Here is a 21,423-nt window from a genome sequence, read left to right as displayed (position 1 = left end):
CTGGTTGATGGTGCTTTTTGACAAATTGTCCAACTCCGTAAATATCACAAACTTAAGGTGTTTGCATCAGCTCCTACGTTACCCACAATGCCTTTCTCTGAGTGGATCCGAAGAGACGTTTATGTAATATGAGCAGAACTGTTACATAGAAGCCTCAGTCTTGTGTTTTTTATACCTTTAGTAGATAAATCGTGGTTGGAATAAACATTTAGGGCATGGGAGGCGACATCAAATCCACAAAGAGAACCAGTAAAAAAACAAGGTATCTTTCCCTAAATAGATGGATACTTATGAAAGTACGAGTATTAAAAACTAAGAAGTACTATCAAATATTCTCCGGACTGCATAGAGGCAAATCAAAAAGCATCACCCGTGTCCTAAAATTAAAGAAATGCTGTATGATACTTGGGATTCTCCAGATGAACCTGCTGAGTAAAGTTTGAGTTTAGCCGAATGTGACTATTCCTCCACCAACATCCATCAGCCTCCGTGACGTCTGAGGAGTCCCTTCAAAGAGAAAAGGACTCCAGTCACGCCAAGTAGTGCAGAGACCAATGAGACCGAAGAACGAGGAAGAGGAAGCAGCCGGGAGCAACTTCCAGCTCTTGATAAAACAGGAGATGACACGCCGACCTCGGCTTTTGTTTCGGTACCTCTGCGTTTGTCAATGTTGTTAAAGTATCTAGACTCAAACTTTTGTATCGTTCGGCTCCGTCTGCAGGATTTAAACAAGATAAAAGCACGTATTTTGCCGTAAATCCTTCATGATTCAACGTCCATCTGTTGTTGCAACCATCAGACAGCAGAGGGGTGAGAGGTGATCTTCTCCAGAGGACGCTCTAGGATCTGATCATCCTCTTTCAGGCCTCTGCAGTAGAACAACAACAACCCTTCTGACTTACTACGCCTGCAGATTGTATTACTTTCATTTTCTCTCACAGCCAACACGTCCTCATAGGAAGTGAAGTGAGGGCGTATGAAGTACTCCTGTGTTCTTATGAATGGAGTCTGGTGTGTTTGTAGAGATCGACAGATAGACAACAGCTTCAGTTCCTCGTCATAAAGGTCTGTCTGACAGAAAGGTAAAGAATCTTTCTAAATATGATTCTTTTAGGAGTCTAAAATACGTCCACAGCAGAACATTACTCCATCTACTTGTAGTAATACTCTGAGTATGTAGAAGTACCTCAAACAACTAAACTTCACTGCTGTCCCTTTAAGAAGAACAAAAGTTCTGAAACGACCCAGATGTTGAACTCGTATGAACGTTTTATGACGCAGCTTTTCGCAGTAATTGCACACGTTCGTAGCCTCTTTGTTCCTTTTGTTTATGTTTATAGACAATTACAAAACTCTGTGTTTAAGTCCAAAAAAAATGTGAAACTCGCTGATGCGACGACTTCTGCTTTCCATTGACTTCTACTGCTTCTAAACGTGAACTTTGTGTTCAGTCGTCACACTAAAAAACACACTGAAATTCTCAAAAACGTCTCTTCTGAACTTCAAATTTAGCCCAGATTTCATCTCCACGTCTTGTGACCTACAGATCACTAAACCAATGCAACGTGAGAATTATATTTCTGCAAAAGAAAAAACGTTTCTGCAGATCTACGCAGAGATCGGTGTTACAGGAGGAGACGCTCGAGTCTCAACAACTTCCTGTCAGGAGGCAGACTTTAAAAAAAGGACGCATTAATATTTTACGCCAAAACCATACAGGTCAAACTGAGAAGAGCGTTCAGGCTTGTGTTCGTCAACGACGTCCGTTGCTCTGAGATTGATGCAATGTGTTGTTCTGATCCATTAAACACTCATCCACCCGGCCTCCTCCATTAGGGGGTTACTGGTTGCATAACAAAGTCTCGCTGCCTCCTCGTTGGTTGCTTCATGTGAGGAAACAAAACAAACAACTAGTGGAGCAACGGATCGTTAAACTCTCGGGTCGGATCGGCACAAAAGAAAAAAAGGAGCAAATAGAACTTTTAGATCTCTGATCATGATTCTTGTTTTTACGAAGAAAAAACACACTAAATTAAATTAGTGTTTATTTACTATAACAAAGTCAAAGTGTAATAATTAGGGGTTTTATTTCAGATGATAAGGAAATAAAAGACGTTAATTAACGTTATGATGTACCTTCAGCCAGTACTCATGTTCACTGAGCAGAGCCTGAAGGCATCATAATGTAACTGAAGTGAATCTCCGTTGGTTAGCCATTAGCAGTGCTGCTAACGTTACTAGCTCTCCTCTTGATTAGTTGTTAACAATGAAACATGATCAGAGATCAGAGACTAGAAACACATGTTCTACTGAGTACTGGAGGAGAACCATCGTCAGGAGAACTTTATTTACACTGATGGTTAACATTAAACTGTATTATTAATCCGAGATTCACGTGCGTGCTGAACCGTGAGGGGGATCAGTACGGATCAGGGATCAACAATGTTCCGTTAAACCACTACAACCAATGTTGTTTCTTGTCTGCTGAGAAAAGTCCTCATAAAGCCTGAGCATCAGTACATACAGAGCATTATCTCCTTGTAGAGGATTTGCTCGTGATTATCTTCTGAAAACTGAGGCTCTGACTTTGCACTTGGAGTTCTTGGTCTCCTGATGATGTGAAGCGACGTCAAACATGTCCTCCCATTATCTCCCATTATAACCTGCATTGTGATTCCTCCCGGTCTCAGTAATGTCAGTCAGTGGCCTGAAGGCACCTTTTCCCCACTTTTGCGCCGAGTGACTGGCGTCTTTGTGCCGACTTAACAAAAGAGGGACCCGCAACAAAAGAAGGACCTTGAGGCGGCGTTTTTCTCCGGCTCTTTTGTAGCAGACGGACAACGGAGCGACGGCACTTTTTCCTTTTTACCTCTGCAGCTTCATCGCACATCTTCAGTGGCCCCCGAAACCGCTCAGAGAGATGAAGACGAGGGAATTACAAAAACGCGCGAATCATCAACATTTTACTTGAAGGTATGAGGGGGAAACAATGCTGACGCTGTACTGAATCTGCACTGAGTGGGCGTTAAGAAGAAGGAAGTTGGCGTCGACTCGGTGTTGGTGGAAACACAGAGGATTATTTCCCTCCACCATGAAGCTTGTGTGTTCTCTCTCTGAGATAGAAAGGCAAAGAATGACGGGGATTGAGGACAAGCCGGCCTGTGATGCCAATATACTGTAGCTAAGCTGTTTTTATTTTAAATCAGCGACAAACGAAAAGTGCTCCGCTTTAATCTGGCGTATCGAGTTGCACTCTTGGTGGTTGGCTGAGAGGTTTGAGAAACAGGCTGGTGAGAAAGAGAAGCGTCGGTTTGAATCCCCCCGGGGAGCAGATGGAAAGCGTGTGAACGAGTAAATCTTTTATTTGCCACTGACGAGATGAATGAAAGTAAAGAGAGCAGAGTGAATCTGCACGAGGCTCATGGAGGATTATCCTTTATGGTAAAGTGGTTTCAGCCGTCCTGTTCATTTTGCTCGTTTCTCACAGACGATGGAAGATGATGGGAGTCTTCAAGTCTTTGATGAACATGAAATTAAAGTGTTTTCAAATAAAAAGTAAAAAAAAATACAAAGCCTGAACTTAGAAAGTGACTTTGGATGAATTTGTTTGCCGTAACAAAGCGTTCCGATTTGAAAAAGTGAATCCAAAGCTTCACGAGTTAAAGCTGCATTCTCTCTAGTGTCCACCAGGGGGCGACTCCTCTGGTTGTATAGAAGTCTAGTCTAAAATGACTCTACTTCTCTCTTGATTTATTCCCTCAGTAAACATTGTAAACATGAGTTTATGGTCTCAATCTCTAGTTTACAGTCTTCTTCAATACAGCATGATGTTCATTTAGTACATTATGCTCCATTTAGAGTCACACAGACCATAAAGCAGGGGATGATTTAGGGGCGGGGCTACACAGTGATTGACAGGTCTCTACCAGAGATGTGTATGTCCATACCATATATGGTCACTTGTGAACCGTACTAAGAGCAATGCAGGACAAGTGAAGTCCACAAAGAGAAGCAGAAGGATCTTCAGTCAGCCTGGTAGTACGATTTTAGTACGATGGTAGTAAAATAAACGTATAACAGCATCGAGAAGACGTTTGTGTTTCTATGTTGTAAATTATTGAAAGAAAAGAGTTAAAACATCTCCTCTTCTTTCTTTCTGCAGGACGTTCTCCACAGCTGGACGTTGGTGTGAGAGCGAAGACATCTGGATGAGAGCCTGAAGCCACAGTCGAGTCAATGGGACAGACATGAAGAACCTGGACCAGCATGGGCGAAGTCACCAGGAGAGTCTGGGTGAGTCCGGGTAGACTAGGAGTGTCCTTCAATTCTTGGTGTTGCAGTGTTGTTGTGACACAAACCGGTTGTGTTTGTTCCTCCAGTGTGTGCAGGCCTGTCCAGTCTGGTGTTGGCTCTACTGGGACTGCTGGGCTCGGTCCACGGCTGTCCCGGTGTCTGCACCTGCTACGGCAACACCACCGACTGCTCCGCCGCCGGCCTCCCGTCTCTGACGCCCATCCTGGCCCTGCTGGACCAGGACTCTCTGATCCTCCGCCTGTCCCAGAACAACCTCTCCTCCCTGGGCACCAATGAGCTGTCCAACGTCAGCAGCTTGGAGCTCCTGGATCTGTCCCAGAACCACTTCTCCGCCCTGCAGGCCGGAGCTTTCTCCAGCCTGGGCGGCCTGCGCTGGCTCAATCTCTCCGCTAACTACCTCGGCGTGCGCCCGGTGACTTCCGACCCCAACAACAGCACAGCGGCGCTCCGGGGCTCGACTGGAATTCAAGGGAGCGTCGGCCTGAGCAAGGACGTTTTCAGGGGTCTGTGGCGACTACGAGGCCTCGACTTGTCCTTTAACGGCCTCCCGTGGCTGCCCAAAGGCCTGCTGGATGGGCTTCAGAGACTCGCCTGGTTGTCCGTGGCCAGCAACCGGCTGGCGGCCCTGGACAGAGTCACCTTCGAGCCCCTGGTGGGGCTCCAGGAGCTCCAGCTGGCGGGAAACCCCTGGGAGTGCGACTGCAAGCTGAGAGACTTCAAGCACTGGATGGAGTGGTTGATTTACAGGGGTGAGGGCCTCTCCATAATCTCAAATACTCTGAAGTTGATAAGTTCGGCGGTCGTCTTTACTGCCGCACCGGAGCGAATCCCTTTTTGTATTTTGAGCCCGTAATTCAAAAAGCTGTCTTATCGAAGCAATTAATCTCCGCTCTGCAGGACGGATGCGTGCCGAGCAAAGACATCTAAGAATAAAACGACCTCTCTCAATCCCCCTCCCTGTTTTCTTTCTTCCTCCTCTCCATCTTTTCTCCCTCCCTCCCTCCCTCCTCCTCTCTCCGGTCTGGTTTTTTTTTTGTTACAGATGGGCAGGTGGACGCGATGCGGTGCAGTCTCCCGGGGGATCTGAAGGGCAGGGACATCCGCAGCGTGCCGGCAGAGATGTTCAACTACTGCCTGCAGAGTCCGACCAAAGAGGGCGCGCCGGGTTACGGCCCCCGGCCTCCCTGCCCGCCGGGCCGCATCAGCAGCAACGACGACTGCGTCCGCCAGCGCTACCGGCCCGTCAGCGTGCGGCGAGCGCACGGCACGCAAATAGTCGCCGGCGTGATTTGCGGCACCGTGTGCGTCATGATGGTGGTGGCGGCGACCTACGGCTGCGTGTACGCCTCGCTGATGGCGCGCTACCAGAGGGAGATGAAGACGCGCGGCCAGCCTCTGATGGCCGAGTCCGGAGCCGACACGGACCTGGAGGACGGGCAGATGTCGTCGCCGACGTCGCCGGAGGAGTCGCCGCCCAAAGAGGGCGTGGTGCACGGCTATCGGATCAGCAGCTTCTGATCTTCGCTGCTTTAGAGCCTCGGCTCACGTCTGGAGAAAGAAACCCCGCGGCTCCGTGGTCGAGCTGAAAACCCCTCTGGGCCGACGGACCGGACTAAATCTAAAAAAAGGAACTGGAATGCTGCGGCACTTCTTTTAATGTATGGATGCTCTGTGAATTCCTATTCCCCGCGCTGCATCCCTCAGCCAGTTGGGCTACCTCCACTTCCCATCGTCTGTGTTTGTCGTTTCTTCCTTTAGGAATATGAAAGCACCTTTCTTTGTTTCGAGGTGTCCGTCGTCATATCCGAGCCCGACAAGCTCAAACGTGCACATGTGAATCTGTGAACGGTGACACGTTCTCCCGTTGTTTGCTGCACACGTCCTCTTGTTTTCTCGATCGGTTCTGTGTATTTTATGTTATCTCTGTGACACGTTGGGAAGTAGTTCTGTAGCCCCGTTCAAGTCCCTCTGAATACCACTTTAAAGCCTGTTAGAGTCCTGCTGCTGTCAGGGAAATGCTGCTTTTTTAAGCTTCATCACTGAGGTGAACCGCATCCAAACCACCCTTAGAGCTGTACTGCCCCCTAGAGGACGAGCTTTGAGCTGCAGCACAAACAGTTTATTCCCGGTGTGTGAGGCCGTCAGCCCGTATATACTGTACCTTCTGTGTGTTTTTATTCATTTCGTCTGTATTCTCTGTGATAAGCACATGAAATATTGTCTCAAATTCAACTCAAGGACTGTTAATGATGCTGAAGATAATAAACTATATTTATCTAAACTGGATTTCTTCCTTTTATTCAGAGCCGTCACAGAAACATCGCTGTGTCAGCACCGTTTAGGATGAATGAAGTATCTGAATTGTCTAATTTTTTTATGAGAACTATTGACTCCTGAATCTGTGGCTTCTTCAACTGTTCAATAAAAGAAAGAGGTTCTGCCGACAGGCATCAAAACATACAATATGTAAGCTGGTTACACCTCCTAGACCACAACAATAGATCTCAATGTGAAGTCAAAACGTTCTACTTTTAGTCCCGGTTTCCTTGTAAACCGCTGATCTAATTAAAGGATGTAAGTTAACGAGATTTAAACTTGATTGATTCTTGTCAAACACAGATTCTCACTGTTTAACCTGAACTCAGGTTTCTGCAGATTCACAGTTCAACAAAATGTTCAAAACACAAACATGGAGTAGATTCTACTCCATGTTTGTGGAGTAGAGCAAACTTGTGGAGCAGTTTGACTTTGACACAAAGTCAAAGTCAAACTGTCCAAAGTAGAAAAGTAGGAAAACCAGGTGGGATGACATGGCCTGGAACTATTATTATTATTACTATTATTATTACTACTATTATTATTCACACAGAAAGACGTCCCACAGATAAATACCACAGTAACATTTTAAACATTCATGTGACTCACCTCCGGCCATCGCCGTCCTCCCCTCGGAGGACACCGTCACTGCTGTCGTGGCGATCACGTACTTCACTCCTGTGGAGAGAACGTCGTCGGCTGTTCACAGACATATCCATAATCCTAATAACGTATTTGTTTTAGAGTGAAGGGACGGACCTTTGTCGTTGACGGAGTAGTAGTAGAAGCTGCCCGGAGTGTTCTCCACGGCCAGGCGGTACCACAGAGGGAAGTGGTCCACGGTGAACAGGTTGTCTTTGTCGGCCGTCGTCAGGAACCTTCTGTCGAGTGGAAGGAGACGTTTTATTTTGAAAATCTATAAGAATTCATTTAGCCAGCACTGGAAACTTGTAGTTTTGAATCCCTGGATTGTAGAGTTATGATCTGTTTTTGTTTCACAGGACTTTATTTATTTATATTATTATTATTGTGTCACGCATAACATAATGTATATATACATATATATACGTGTATATATACGACCCATACATATGTATATGTGTAAGTGTTGATCAGCTCAGAATGTGAGTTGAACTGAAGGTTCAGGTCTTACTTGGCCACTCTGGTCTCCACTCCAGCGTACCTCATGATCCTCATGAGGCCGGCTCGAGTCCCGAGGAAGGCCGTCTCCACGCCCGGCTCCACCCTGAACACACACGGGACGGAAAAGAAGGTTTACTTCAAACAATCTCCAAAACGACACCGTTCATCACAACTAGAAGCTGAAAACTGTCATGATCTTCAGATTTTGATCTTTCCAACGGTCCTCAAACACATCACCTGTGACGGACGCTTCCATCAGAGAAACGCAACCGAAACAAAGCTTCAAATTGTGATATTTCATTAAAACATTTTAAACAAATTCTGTAAACAACATGACATTCTGAGCCCCTTTAGTGAAGCTGTTTGCTGCAGCAACGTGTTATTTCATCAGGCGTGTATTTTCGGGGGAGCTGGCCCTTTAAGGCGTCAGGTGTGACATGTACGAGGTCTCACCTGTCGTTGAGCATCAGGGCGTTCCAGTAGGCCTCCATTGGAGCCGTCACCACGGCGTCAAACAGCGTCTGCTGCAGCAACACCTCATCGCCTAAAGAACGGACCGGTCCGGTCAAACAAACGCTCATCAATCAGCGTGTAGCCCCGCCCCTAAATCATCCCCTCTTTATGGTCTGTTTGACTCTAAATGTTCCATAATGTACTAAATGAACATCATGCTGTATTGAAGAAGACTGTAAACTAGAGATTGAGACCATAAACTCATGTTTACAATGTTTACTGAGGGAATAAATCAAGAGAGAAGTAGAGTCATTTTAGACTAGACTTCTATACAACCAGAGGAGTCGCCCCCTGGTGGACACTAGAGAGAATGCAGCTTTAACTGCAGCTGCCTGCCTTCAAAGTAAAAGTCTCTCTCTAGAGCCACTGTTTGGTTTTGTCCGTTCTGGGCTACTGTAGAAACATGGCGGACTCCGCCTCCCGCTCACTGTGTAGATATGAAGGACTCTCAGTTGCAGGTTATTAAACACTAATGAAAACATAGTATGAATATAAATGGAGCGTAAAGAAATGCATGATGGGATACGCTTTGTTAGTTCAGCGTAGAAACATACACTCCAGGTCGGGCTCCTTGCCCAGCAGGTAGCGGATGGCGGCCTGAAGCTGAGAGTACTTCCGGTGGCTCGGGTCGATGTCGGTCTCACAGTACGTCCTGAAGGAGAAGAGGTTTCAGTAAACCAGGACCTGCACAGCTAGCATGACGTCAGCTGATTTAAATACATGATGTATTTCTTCTCCTCTTTTACTCTATTGCTTCCACACTCAGCGTGTAATATTTACGGAACAAGTAAACAATATAGTTTGTCCTTTATTGGCGTATTTGACTCGTTCTTCAGCACACGTAAACTCATTAAGTGAAGTGAAGTGAAGTGAAGTGTGCGGCTCAGACGTACCACTCGGTGGCGATGCTGAGGTCGGGGGAGGTGAGATCATGTAAACCTGCAGAAGAAGAAACAAATGAGTGAAAATCACATGAAAACAGATTCACTTTAAGAAGGAAACGTTAAATATGGAGTCATGGCAACAACAGAACAATAACAAATAAATACATGACAGGTTATAAAATAAATATATTCTTTAAATATATATATACAGAAAATAATAGAGTAACTTAAATATAATCAATATATAGTTCTTAAAATATACAAATAATTATATACAGATTCCCACATACATTGTCTTATTGTTACTCATGTATTCTTTAGTATGACTCTCCTTTGACTAAGAGGTGGTATCAAACCTAGATCTAAAAAGGTCTGTGCAGCAATGCATTGTGGGAACTCCTACCTTCCTCCACAGACACGTTTCCAATAAACATGAGGCGTCCGTGACCTTTAGTCAGCACCATGCCGAAGCTGCAGAGACACGGAGAAGAAGAAGAGACGGAGAAGAGATGGAGAAGAAGAGACGGAGAAGAGATGGAGAAGAAGAGAAGAGATGGAGAAGAAGAAGAGACAAAGAAGAGATGGAGAAGAAGAGATGGAGAAGAGATGGAGAAGAAGAGATGGAGAAGAAGAGACGGAGAAGAGATGGAGAAGAAGAGAAGAGATGGAGAAGAAGAAGAGACGGAGAAGAAGAGAAGAGATGGAGAAGAAGAGATGGAGAAGAAGAGAAGAGATGGAGAAGAAGAGACGGAGAAGAAGAGACGGAGAAGAAGAGATGGAGAAGAAGAGACGGAGAAGAAGAGATGGAGAAGAAGAGAAGAGATGGAGAAGAGATGAAGAAGAGACGTTTAATAAAATCAGGTGTGACGTGCTGCCCTCTAGTGGTCAACATCACACAGATACATGAATGTATCTACAGTGAGAAGAAAAACAGTTTAATGTCCGGATTCATGAGGATGATATTTATGCTAATAAAACCTCACTTTTATGTAAACACAAACATTCTTTAAAAGGATCTTTATTTTGTTTACAGACTAGGATATGCACTGAGTGAAACACAGTTAAACTGACAGTTGATGTGAGAAAACGAATCCTTTTAAAAGCAGCTCAGTCACACAGAAACACAGACTGAGTTCATTTAAATCAGTGTTGTTATGAATGGAGTCTGGTGTGTTTGTAGAGAGCGGAGATAACAGCTTCAGTTCCTCTCATAACGGTCCGTCTGACAGAGAGGAAACATTCTGAATAAAGAGTTCACTTAGACTGATACATTTATCACAGAACATGTTTACAGCCCAGTCTATTATTTATCATGTTCAATACATTCTTTAACAACCAGAAGCCGGCCTTACAGGTACCACAGGTTGAGATCCCAACATAACTAACTCTAACTAACCTAGTCCTTTAACTAACTTAGTCCTTTAATTAACTTAGTCCTTTAACTAACGTAGTCCTTTAACTAACCTAGTCCTTTAACTAACTTAGTCCTTTAACTAACGTAGTCCTTTAACTAACTTAGTCCTTTAATTAACTTAGTCCTTTAACTAACTTAGTCTTTAACTAACGTAGTCCTTTAACTAACTTAGTCCTTTAATTAACTTAGTCCTTTAACTAACGTAGTCCTTTAACTAACTTAGTCCTTTAATTAACTTAGTCCTTTAACTAACTTAGTCCTTTAACTAACGTAGTCCTTTAACTAACTTAGTCCTTTAACTAATGTAGTCCTTTAACTAACTTAGTCCTTTAACTAACGTAGTCCTTTAACTAACTTAGTCCTTTAATTAACTTAGTCCTTTAACTAATGTAGTCCTTTAACTAACTTAGTCCTTTAACTAACGTAGTCCTTTAACTAACTTAGTCCTTTAATTAACTTAGTCCTTTAACTAACTTAGTCCTTTAACTAACTTAGTCCTTTAATTAACTTAGTCCTTTAACTAACTTAGTCCTTTAACTAACGTAGTCCTTTAACTAACTTAGTCCTTTAACTAATGTAGTCCTTTAACTAACTTAGTCCTTTAACTAACGTAGTCCTTTAATTAACTTAGTCCTTTAACTAATGTAGTCCTTTAACTAACTTAGTCCTTTAACTAACGTAGTCCTTTAACTAACTTAGTCCTTTAATTAACTTAGTCCTTTAACTAATGTAGTCCTTTAACTAACTTAGTCCTTTAACTAACGTAGTCCTTTAACTAACTTAGTCCTTTAATTAACTTAGTCCTTTAACTAACTTAGTCCTTTAATTAACTTAGTCCTTTAACTAACTTAGTCCTTTAACTAACGTAGTCCTTTAACTAACTTAGTCCTTTAATTAACTTAGTCCTTTAACTAATGTAGTCCTTTAACTAACTTAGTCCTTTAACTAACTTAGTCATTTAACTAACGTAGTCCTTTAATTAACTTAGTCCTTTAACTAACTTAGTCCTTTAATTAACCTAGTCCTTTAACTACCCTAGTCCTTTAACTAACTTAGTCCTTTAACTACCCTAGTCCTTTAACTAACTTAATCTGTTAATTAACCTAGTTCATTAATTAACCTAGTCCGTTAACTAACCTAGTCCTTTAACTAACCAACAGACCTTCCTCCCCTCTGAGGCAGATGTTACCTGAAAGGAGTCTCGTCGATGTTGGTGAAGAAGTAGTCATTGACGAGGAACAGAGGCCGTTTCTAATGGAGGAGAATGAAACAATGTGATTAATGTAAGAACATAAATTATATATATATATCTCATTAATATTCATGGTGAAGTCAGGATGCTAACGTTAGCCTCTGTTAGCTCCTTCAGATGAACTGTGTTTATGTTCATCTAATTGTTCCCACCAACCAGGAAGTGGTCTTCTTCTTCTTCTTCTTCTTCTACTACTTCAGTTAAAGCAGCAACATTGATGAAGCATCACTAACGCCTGCTGAGCTGGAGGGAAACTACACGAATGTCCTGATCCCATCATATACATAACGTCTACTTTATACAGTACTTGTACACCACTAAGTACATTTACTCAAGAGGTACTTGTACTACACATTGTATACTACTTTACACTGACGGCTTTAGTTAATCTGCAGATTCTGATTTTTGTACACAATATAATATTATATAATAGTGAGTACTTTTACTTTTTGGACTTTAAGTACATTTTATTGTTGATACTTTTGAGATTTAGGACTTTTACTATGTTTTCACTAATATATTGCTACTTTCACCAAAGTAAAACATCTAAGTACTTCTTCTTCTACTGCTCTAATGACAGTAAACCATTAATTAATGTTCACCACTTTGTTGTGAGAAAAACTTTTTAAAATGTCTCAAAAGCTTATTTTTAACTTAATTAATATTAGTTAATTAAGTTAATACAATTTGTAAAATGATTATTTTGTTCACTTCTTACTTTTCCAGTTTCTTAGATGATGCAACACTATTTTCTAAATGTTTTTTTAGGATGAATCACACTTTAGTCTGAATGCTGACATTCTGACTACATATTTCACTCTTTAAACTCAGTGACCTGTGTGTTCACTCTTCCTCTCTTTACACAAAGCTCTGTTTCTATTGGTTCTACTGTGTGTGTGTGTGTGTGTGTGTGTGTGTGTGTGTGTGTGTGTGCGTTTGATAGTGTGATGGTGTGATTGGTTCCTCACCCCTTTGTCCACGGAGGCTCTGATGCTCTGCTGGATGTATCCGGTCTCTCCTCTCACCATCGAGGTCCTGAGCTGGAGGACAACAGGTTGAAATAAGAAGACAGACCAGGTCCTTCCTCCGACTCCGGGTCGAGATCTCAAACGTACTTTATTTAACAGAAATACTATCAAACTATCAAAGAGTTTATTTACGCTTCAGCTCTATTTTGGCTTCATCACTCATTACATATTTTAGTGGTTTATCATCATATCAAGGGGACACTACAGGTGAATGAGGTAAAAACTAACGTTTTCTGAAATGTTCTGTTTAAATATGCAAATGAGGCATTATGTAATGGTAACTTTTGGTTAATTTAGTAGAAATGTTGTATTTCCTCGAGTGTGAAAGAAGACGAGTTATGGAATAGAAATAGAGTAACCTGAGCAGTGCATGAAACACATGTTTTAACTGTGATTACATGTTAAACTTGTCTATATTTCCTTTGTTTCTGGCCTGGAGTTCTTGTTCATGTATCAGAAACAGTCACATCAAAGGAGAGCTGGAGTACAGTTAAGACCACTTACCTCCTCCTCTGTGTCCTCCCACTCCACCTCAGCCAGATCCACACTGTTGTAGTTTGGCTTCGGCTTCAGTTTCTTTCCATCTTTATACTGTCGGACAGAAGACACCGCGTTACTGTGAGTGTGTGAGTGTGTGAGTGTGTGTGTGTGTGTGTGTGTGTGTGTATGTTCACTCACCAGCGGTCGGAGGTCCGGGTGAGCCAGGATGTAGCCGTTGTTGGTGATGAGGAAGGCGTAGCCGTGAGCTCCCAGCTGTGGAAGAAGAGGAAGAGGAGACGCATGGAAGGCTTTTATTGTGAAAAGAACAACTCACTTCCTGTTTTGTACACGTCCGCGCTGAGCTCACCATGTATCTGGGCGCCAGCTTCATCACCTCCATCAGAGGGATGTCGGTGCCAACCACACCCAGCAGGATCCCGTGGGACAGCTGGGGAACAGGTATAATGATTCTATTATAGTATTAGTACTTTATTAACCAGAGTTATAGATATCTGATGAATTAATCATGAATAGATGCCATGAATTAAGAGCCAAATAATATTTCTTTTTAAGTTACAAAGTAATAAACAAATAATTTTAAAAAAGATACAAAATTAAAAAAATAAATAAAAAAATAATAATAAAAAAAAGATATGAAATAAAAAATTAAAATTAAAATTTAAATACTAAATTTAAATAATAATAAAAAGTAATTTAAAAAAGATACAAAATAAAAAATACAAAATTTAAATACAAAATTTAAATTTGAATAAAAAAGGAATAATAAAATAAATAATTAAAAATTAAAAATATGAATTCCCCCTAAAAGGCTATAAAGTTAACAATAAATCATAAACTGTGATCGTCTCATTCAAAATAAGTGAAGACAAAAATAGTTTTTATCTTGTACATTTACCATAAAACATAAACAGGTGAATCAGTATGTGAGAGCACATGGTTCACACAGAACGTCAAAAATAAAACATTAAATTAAAATCTAATATTTGTTGAAATAAAACATTAAATTAAAATCTAATATTTGTTGAAATAAAACATTAAATTAAAATCTAATATTTGTTGAAATAAAACATTAAATTAAAATCTAATATTTGTTGAAATAGAACGTTAAATTAAAATCTAATATTTGTTGAAATAGAACGTTAAATTAAAATCTAATATTTGTTGAAATAAAACGTTAAATTAAATTAAAATCTAATATTTGTTGAAATAAAACGTTAAATTAAATTAAAATCTAATATTTGTTGAAATAGAACGTTAAATTAAAATCTCAGAACTATCTGCTCTCCTTTTAAAAACAAACGACACCTTCACTATGTTGTGACTCATTATACATAAGTGATTCATATTAATTATAGTGGACATTATGACGCTGACCGTTTCCTTCTTCTTGCTGAAGACCGGCATGGCCACCGAGGTCATGAGCAGCAGACTCTGAGCTTTGGTGTTGAAGAGCTGAGACAGACAGACAGACAGAGGGAGTCATCCTCATGATCCATCTCACACATGATGCTTGTTGTGACACTACAGTGCAGCTCTGAACATGGACTCCAGGGGGCGACGTAGGACTATACTGTGTACAAAGTACTACAATCACTACAGCCTAGAGCAGCGGTTCTCAACATGAGGGCCAGGACCTCCAGCAGGGTCGCTAAAGTAACTTAAAGGCAGTCGTTCATATGTGTTTATGTGTACTTTATGAAATATTTATGTGTAAAAAGTGTGATTTTATCATCACAATGTAAAAGTGTTCTTCCTGTAAAGTGAATATAAAGACAATAAAACCTTCAGATGGTTTCTACTTTTGTACGTAAAGAAACTAAACTGATGTTTGTAAACTGTGTTCAAGTTTTTATATGTGAGAATATTCTTCAAAGCTTCATGTGTTAAAGCTGCATTCTCTCTAGTGTCCACCAGGGGGCAACTCCTCTGGTTGTATAGAAGTCTAGTCTAAAATGACTCTACTTCTCTCTTGATTTATTCCCTCAGTAAACATTGTAAACATGAGTTTATGGTCTCAATCTCTAGTTTACAGTCTTCTTCAATACAGCATGATGTTCATTTAGTACATTATGGAACATTTAGAGTCAAACACACCATAAAGAGGGGATGATTTAGGGGCGGGGCTACACGCTGATTGACAGGTTTCTACTGTGGAGTCTGGAGCCGAGCAGGTTGAGAACCATCTTTTTTCTACTCGTTAAATCCTGCTCATCTAAAACTACAACTTCTTCTTCTTCTTCTTCTTCCTCTTTACCTCCTTGGTGCTGGGAAGCTGCCGGAGCGATGGGATGGAGAGGCCCAGAGGATCATGGGAAAAAAAACCACAGGGAGGAAGCAGACAGACAGATGAAGGTGAAGTGATGACGATGATGATGATGACTGAAGTTCAGCCCCAAAATGAGAACTTCATATCTGATACGAGATGTTGGAAACCAAACTGCTCCTTTTCGAGCTCTCTGATTGGCCGGCTCCGGCTCACCACAGAGTCCATGTAGGCCTCCGTCCAGATGATGTCGTGGTCGTGGTTGATGACCATCGGCCGACTGAGCACGTGCAGATACTCCATCACGTTCTCCTGCACGTCAGCCAGGGTGGAGATGTGTGTGTAGAAACCTGAGAAAACACACACACACACACACACACACACACACACACACACACACACACACACACACACACACACACAGAGAGACGGGCAGTTTATAACAGACACATACACACACACACACACACACACACACACACACACACACACACACACACACACACACACAGACGGACAGTTCATAACACACACACACACACACACACACACACACACACACACACACACACACACACAGAGAGACGGGCAGTTTACAACACACACACACACACACACACACAGACGGACAGTTCATAACACACACACACACACACACACCTTTGTTGTTGCAGGCGATCCACTTGGTGTTCTGTGCGAAGGTCATCTCTCTGCCGATCAGGTAGGTGAAGACTCTCACCTGAACAAAGACAAACATGAAAATAATATATATATATATATTATTTAATATATATTATTTCATATATATTAAATAATATATATTAAATTAAATATGACCAAATACCGATAAAAGTTAAACCTCATAAAACAGAACAATAGATGAACCAATAAAAACAATCGATATAAGAACAAACTAATAAATAAAATAAATAAAATACAATAAATAAAATTAAAATTAAAATTAAAATTAAAATAATAAAAAATAAAACGCAGTAAAAAGAAGACATTACATAAAAGCCAGTCTGTCGGTCTTAAGGAGTGATTTAAACCCTTTAAAAGTGATCAGTATGAATGTTAAATAACGGGGAGGAGCCAGGATCGGGGGGGTGATGTGACGTCGTCTGTTGAGAGAAGACTGATGAGCTACAGAGGAGATGAACGCATGAATGACGTTTACAGGTCAGGGTGAGACTGTTGGTTCTAATGTGAAGGAAGCTTCTGTCTGGACTTCATGTTGATAGAACAGACTGAATATGACTTATGAGTTATGAGTCATGAGCAGAAGCCTAATGATAAAGGCCTCGAATGCAACTGTGCTTCAGGATGACATACGGTAAGGCTTCAGCCACAGTGTGTGTGTGTGTGTGTGTGTGTGTGTGTGGGGGGGGGGGTCCTCACCCTGCGCTCGGGCCAGTTGAACTCCTCAAAGACGGACTCAAAGTCCTCCATGGCTCCGTCTGTGATCAGCATGATGGCCTGGTTACACATGCTGCCCCGACCGCTCGCCCTCGCCTGAACACACACACACACACACTATCATGTAGTCATGTAGCTTCTTTCTAATGCTAACGCTAACGCTAATGCTAATGCTACAGACCTCGTTGAGGATCTTGAAGGACTCCTTCATGGCGTTCTTGATCTTGGCTTCTCCTTTAACGTGCAGCTCGTCCACCAGCTGCTTGAAGTGCTGACACACACACATGGACACACACATGGACACACACATGGACACACACATGGACACACACATGGACACACACATGGACACACACATTGACACACACATGGACACACACATGGACACACACATTGACACACATACACACACACACATGGACACACACATGGACACACATACACACACACACATGGACACACACATGGACACACACATTGACACACACATGGACACACACATGGACACACACATGGACACACACATTGACACACATACACACACACACATGGACACACACATGGACACACACATGGACACACACATGGACACACACATTGACACACACATGGACACACACATGGACACACACATTGACACACATACACACACACACATTGACACACACATTGACACACACATGGACACACACATGGACACACACATGGACACACACATGGACACACACATTGACACACACATGGACACACACATGGACACACACATTGACACACATGGAGGTGAATGGAATTCATCTTGTGCTTCACAAAAGTTCTGAAAATGTCTTCATGAAGTTCAGACTTCTCTACTTCCAGTAGTTTATATCTCACTGCATTTGTTCACCAGCTTTGGTTCTTAGTTACCTTTCAGAATAAGATGTTGTATTGTATTATTACGTGTTTTGTGTGTCTGTGTGTGTGTGTGTGTGTGTGTGTAGCAGATGATGGTCTCACCTCTCTGTTGTCTAAGTCGGCCTGAACCAGAGTTCCTTTAAAGCACGGCTCCACATACCGGACATAGTCAGTGTACTGAGAGGAGGAGACAGAGAGGAGACGAAGAGGAGGAGACAGAGAGGAGGAGACAAAGAGGAGGAGACAGAGAGAAGGAGATGAAGCGGAGGAGACAGAGAGGAGGAGACACAAGCGGAAGAGACGAAGAGGAGGAGACAGAGAGGAGGAGACGAAGAGGAGGAGACAGAGAGGAGGAGACACAAGCGGAAGAGACGAAGAGGAGGAAACGAAGAGGAGGAGACAGAGAGGAGGAGACACAAGCGGAAGAGACGAAGAGGAGGAGACGAAGAGGAGGAGACAGAGAGGAGGAGACGAAGAGGAGGAGACAGAGAGGAGGAGACGAAGCGGAGGAGACAGAGAGGAGGAGACACAAGCGGAAGAGACGAAGAGGAGGAGACAGAGAGGAGACGAAGAGGAGGAGACAGAGAGGAGGAGACCAAGAGGAGGAAACAAAGAGGAGGAGACGAAGAGGAGGAGACAGAGAGGAGGAGACGAAGAGGAGGAGACAAAGAGGAGGAGACAAAGAGGAGGAGACAGAGAGGAGGAGATGAAGCGGAGGAGACAGAGAGGAGGAGACACAAGCGGAAGAGACGAAGAGGAGGAGACAGAGAGGAGGAGACGAAGAGGAGGAGACAGAGAGGAGGAGACACAAGCGGAAGAGACGAAGAGGAGGAGACAGAGAGGAGGAGACGAAGAGGAGGAGACAGAGAGGAGGAGACGAAGCGGAGGAGACAGAGAGGAGGAGACAGAGAGGAGGAGACAGAGAGGAGGAGACACAAGCGGAAGAGACGAAGAGGAGGAGACAGAGAGGAGGAGACGAAGAGGAGGAGACATAGAGGAGGAGACACAAGCGGAAGAGACGAAGAGGAGGAGACAGAGAGGAGGAGACAGAGAGGAGGAGACAGAGAGGAGGAGACATAGAGGAGGAGACAGTAGTATTAGTACTTTCACTTCTTCTACCACTGATGTAATGTTACTGTGCGTGTGGTGTGTGTGTGTGTGTGTGTGTGTGTGTGTGTGTGTCTCTGTGTGAGTGTGTGTGTGTGTGTGTGTGTGTCTCTGTGTGTGTTTGTGTGTGTCTCTGTGTGTGTGTGTGTGTGTGTGTGTGTGTGTGTGTCTCTGTGTGTGTGTCTCTGTGTGTGTGTGTGTGTGTGTGTGTGTGTGTGTGTGTGTGTGTGTGTGTGTGTGTCTCTGTGTGTGTTTGTGTGTGTGTGTGTGTGTGTCTCTGTGCGTGTGTGTGTGTGTGTGTGTGTGTGTCTCTGTGCGTGTGTGTGTGTGTGTGTGTGTCTCTGTGCGTGTGTGTGTGTGTGTGTGTCTCTGTGCGTGTGTGTGTGTGTGTGTGTGTCTCTGTCTGTGTGTGGTGTGTGTGTGTGTGTGTGTGTGTGTGTGTGTGTGTATATCTGTGTGTATATGTGTGTGTCTCTGTGTGTGTCTCTGTGTGTGTGTGTGTGTGTGTGTGTGTGTGTGTGTCTCTCACAGCGATGACGTTGACGAAGTCGTTCTCTCCCAGTGTGTCCAGTATGGTGTTGATGGTGTGTTTGGCGATGGTCATCTTCAGCCCCTTCATGCTGCCGCTGATGTCCACCATGATGATGATGTCTTTGGGAGACGTGGCTGCCTGGATGTACCTGAACGCAGCACGACAACATTCATCACTATTACACTTTTATCTCTAACTGAATCTCTTTCTTCCTATGGAATTCCTTTCTCTTAAAATGACATTGTGAAATTAAACAATTCTCTAAATTTCTAAATCCCTTCGCAGAAGACATTAAAATATATAAAATATTTTAGCTGTGGACGTCGGTGTGTCTGATTCCATGTGAATGAAGCATTAGTACTGGTTCATATATATACTGTATTTATATATATATATATATATATGTATTTATTAATATTGTTATTAACTAAATACACTGACAAAAACAAACCATCATGAAGAGTTCATATCAAATATTATGAAGTTTAATCTCATTGTTTAAACTCAAATCCTTTAAAATGAAAATGTTTCTCACAAACAGGAGCTTTTATGGACGTTTACAGCTCTTCTATATATTGTTATTATTATTATTTTCTATGATCTCATGAGGAACAGTTGAGCTCCAGCTGCTGACTAATCCTTCAGTTTGTCTGTAAACCGATCAGATCTCTGTTTACTCCACGTTATCGATAGAAACAAGTGAAAACACGTCGCTCTGAGTCGCAGCAGCTTTCATCTGTTTTTTCCGGCTCAGCTGCATTAATGCGGCGTGACGAGGCGTTCCAGGACATATGCGGCTCTCTGGTATTATTTAGAAAATGCATGAGCGCTCGCATATGGTGCCATGTGGGCCGCGTGGGACTCGGCTGAGGAGCAGCTTATCGTCTTTTTCAGAGGATCAAAACACCGGCTCACAGCCAGCATCGCGTTCATGTCTGTTCTTATACGGTAAATAGACGGTCAAATAACGGGCAGACTGTACGGCACAGCGTCCCAGAAGGAAACGTTCTGCTACCTCAATACTGATACGGTCTGGAGCAGGCGGGAACCTCCGGTTCTGAAGAGTGAAGTCAAAGCTTCATGTGTTAAAGCTGCATTCTCTCTAGTGACTAACAGGACTAACAGTACTAACAGGACTAACAGTCCTCACAGGACTAACAGGACTAACAGTCCTCACAGGACTAACAGGACTAAAAGTCCTCACAGGACTAACAGGACTAATAAATAAAGAAATGTTGATTCTTTTCTTAATTAATTGTCTATTTTTTCTCACAATACAATCAAAAAGAACCGATAAGAGTATTGATAAGAGTACTAGACTTTAGACACTTTTCTTTTTCTCATGTATTATTAGTGTCTGTTTTAAGATGCTACTATGAAGAAGCAGAGAATGTCAAACTCTGTGTTTTTAAAGAGGAACAAACGTTATAACGCAGTGAAATGTCAAACCTTCATCGTCTCGCTGCCTCCAGCTACTTTGTTTCTGGACTTTATGTTCCTGTTTCCAGGCTGCCGGCGAGTTCACACCTTTAATAACGGACTAAACTTAGCATCCCATCTGTCTCCGTGTTCACAGACCAGAGAAGTATTGAATACATTTCAAACAAACAAAGAGAGTTCAATGTGTTCCTTTAACAAAACCACGTCTGAGCTCAGCTTCATTTAATCCAGCAGAGAAAATACGGTTTAAATAGTGAAAGTTTCCTCTCAGAGACAAAGTAACGTTTAAGTCAAGTTTGATCTTTATGTTTATTTGTTGGTCCAACTACAACAAAGTCTGCAGTCACGCTAGCAGCTCTGTGAGGCTGCACATTGGACATTTAATATCTGTTCATTTATCAAAGTAATA

The 21,423-nt window shown here is 42.5% G+C and overlaps 2 protein-coding genes across 2 annotated transcripts in view; one reads left to right on the top strand and one right to left on the bottom strand.

Annotated features, from left to right (window-relative positions):
• Positions 1 to 21,423, bottom strand: part of LOC137881915 (voltage-dependent calcium channel subunit alpha-2/delta-4-like) — a 61,159-nt gene that overhangs the window by 30,794 nt on the left and 8,942 nt on the right. The window contains exons 8-26 of the mRNA XM_068724110.1: positions 19,572 to 19,722; positions 18,038 to 18,112; positions 17,226 to 17,315; positions 17,027 to 17,140; positions 16,289 to 16,367; positions 15,845 to 15,978; positions 14,740 to 14,817; positions 13,712 to 13,792; positions 13,543 to 13,617; positions 13,369 to 13,455; positions 12,805 to 12,876; positions 11,774 to 11,835; positions 9,574 to 9,641; positions 9,180 to 9,225; positions 8,841 to 8,938; positions 8,227 to 8,317; positions 7,784 to 7,876; positions 7,390 to 7,511; positions 7,240 to 7,308 (exon numbers count right to left, since the gene is read on the bottom strand). Of these exons, the coding sequence (XP_068580211.1) occupies positions 7,240 to 7,308; positions 7,390 to 7,511; positions 7,784 to 7,876; positions 8,227 to 8,317; positions 8,841 to 8,938; positions 9,180 to 9,225; positions 9,574 to 9,641; positions 11,774 to 11,835; positions 12,805 to 12,876; positions 13,369 to 13,455; positions 13,543 to 13,617; positions 13,712 to 13,792; positions 14,740 to 14,817; positions 15,845 to 15,978; positions 16,289 to 16,367; positions 17,027 to 17,140; positions 17,226 to 17,315; positions 18,038 to 18,112; positions 19,572 to 19,722 (1,685 nt within the window). The remainder of the gene's footprint in view (positions 1 to 7,239; positions 7,309 to 7,389; positions 7,512 to 7,783; positions 7,877 to 8,226; positions 8,318 to 8,840; positions 8,939 to 9,179; positions 9,226 to 9,573; positions 9,642 to 11,773; positions 11,836 to 12,804; positions 12,877 to 13,368; positions 13,456 to 13,542; positions 13,618 to 13,711; positions 13,793 to 14,739; positions 14,818 to 15,844; positions 15,979 to 16,288; positions 16,368 to 17,026; positions 17,141 to 17,225; positions 17,316 to 18,037; positions 18,113 to 19,571; positions 19,723 to 21,423) is intronic.
• LOC137881621 (leucine-rich repeat and transmembrane domain-containing protein 2-like) lies at positions 4,248 to 6,546 on the top strand. The gene is made up of 3 exons (XM_068723634.1): positions 4,248 to 4,293; positions 4,380 to 5,063; positions 5,357 to 6,546. The coding sequence occupies exons 1-3, from the start codon at positions 4,248 to 4,250 to the stop codon at positions 5,830 to 5,832; spliced, it is 1,206 nt and encodes a 401-aa protein (XP_068579735.1). The 3' UTR covers positions 5,833 to 6,546.

Source organism: Cebidichthys violaceus, unplaced genomic scaffold (assembly GCF_023349555.1).
Source record: "Cebidichthys violaceus isolate CVI_PGR_0920_01 unplaced genomic scaffold, fCebVio1.0.p SCAF_3, whole genome shotgun sequence".
Taxonomy (NCBI): domain Eukaryota; kingdom Metazoa; phylum Chordata; class Actinopteri; order Perciformes; family Stichaeidae; genus Cebidichthys; species Cebidichthys violaceus.
Note: the sequence above shows the minus strand (reverse complement) of the source record. Positions and strands in the feature narration are given on the sequence as shown.

Bases quoted from the DNA above. Each gene is read 5' to 3' on its own strand.
- LOC137881621 (XM_068723634.1), top strand. From the start codon at position 4,248: ATGAAGAACCTGGACCAGCATGGGCGAAGTCACCAGGAGAGTCTGG. The intron at 4,294-4,379 runs GTGAGTCCGGGT...TTGTTCCTCCAG, and splicing joins AAGTCACCAGGAGAGTCTGG to TGTGTGCAGGCCTGTCCAGT. The intron at 5,064-5,356 runs GTGAGGGCCTCT...TTTTTGTTACAG, and splicing joins GGAGTGGTTGATTTACAGGG to ATGGGCAGGTGGACGCGATG.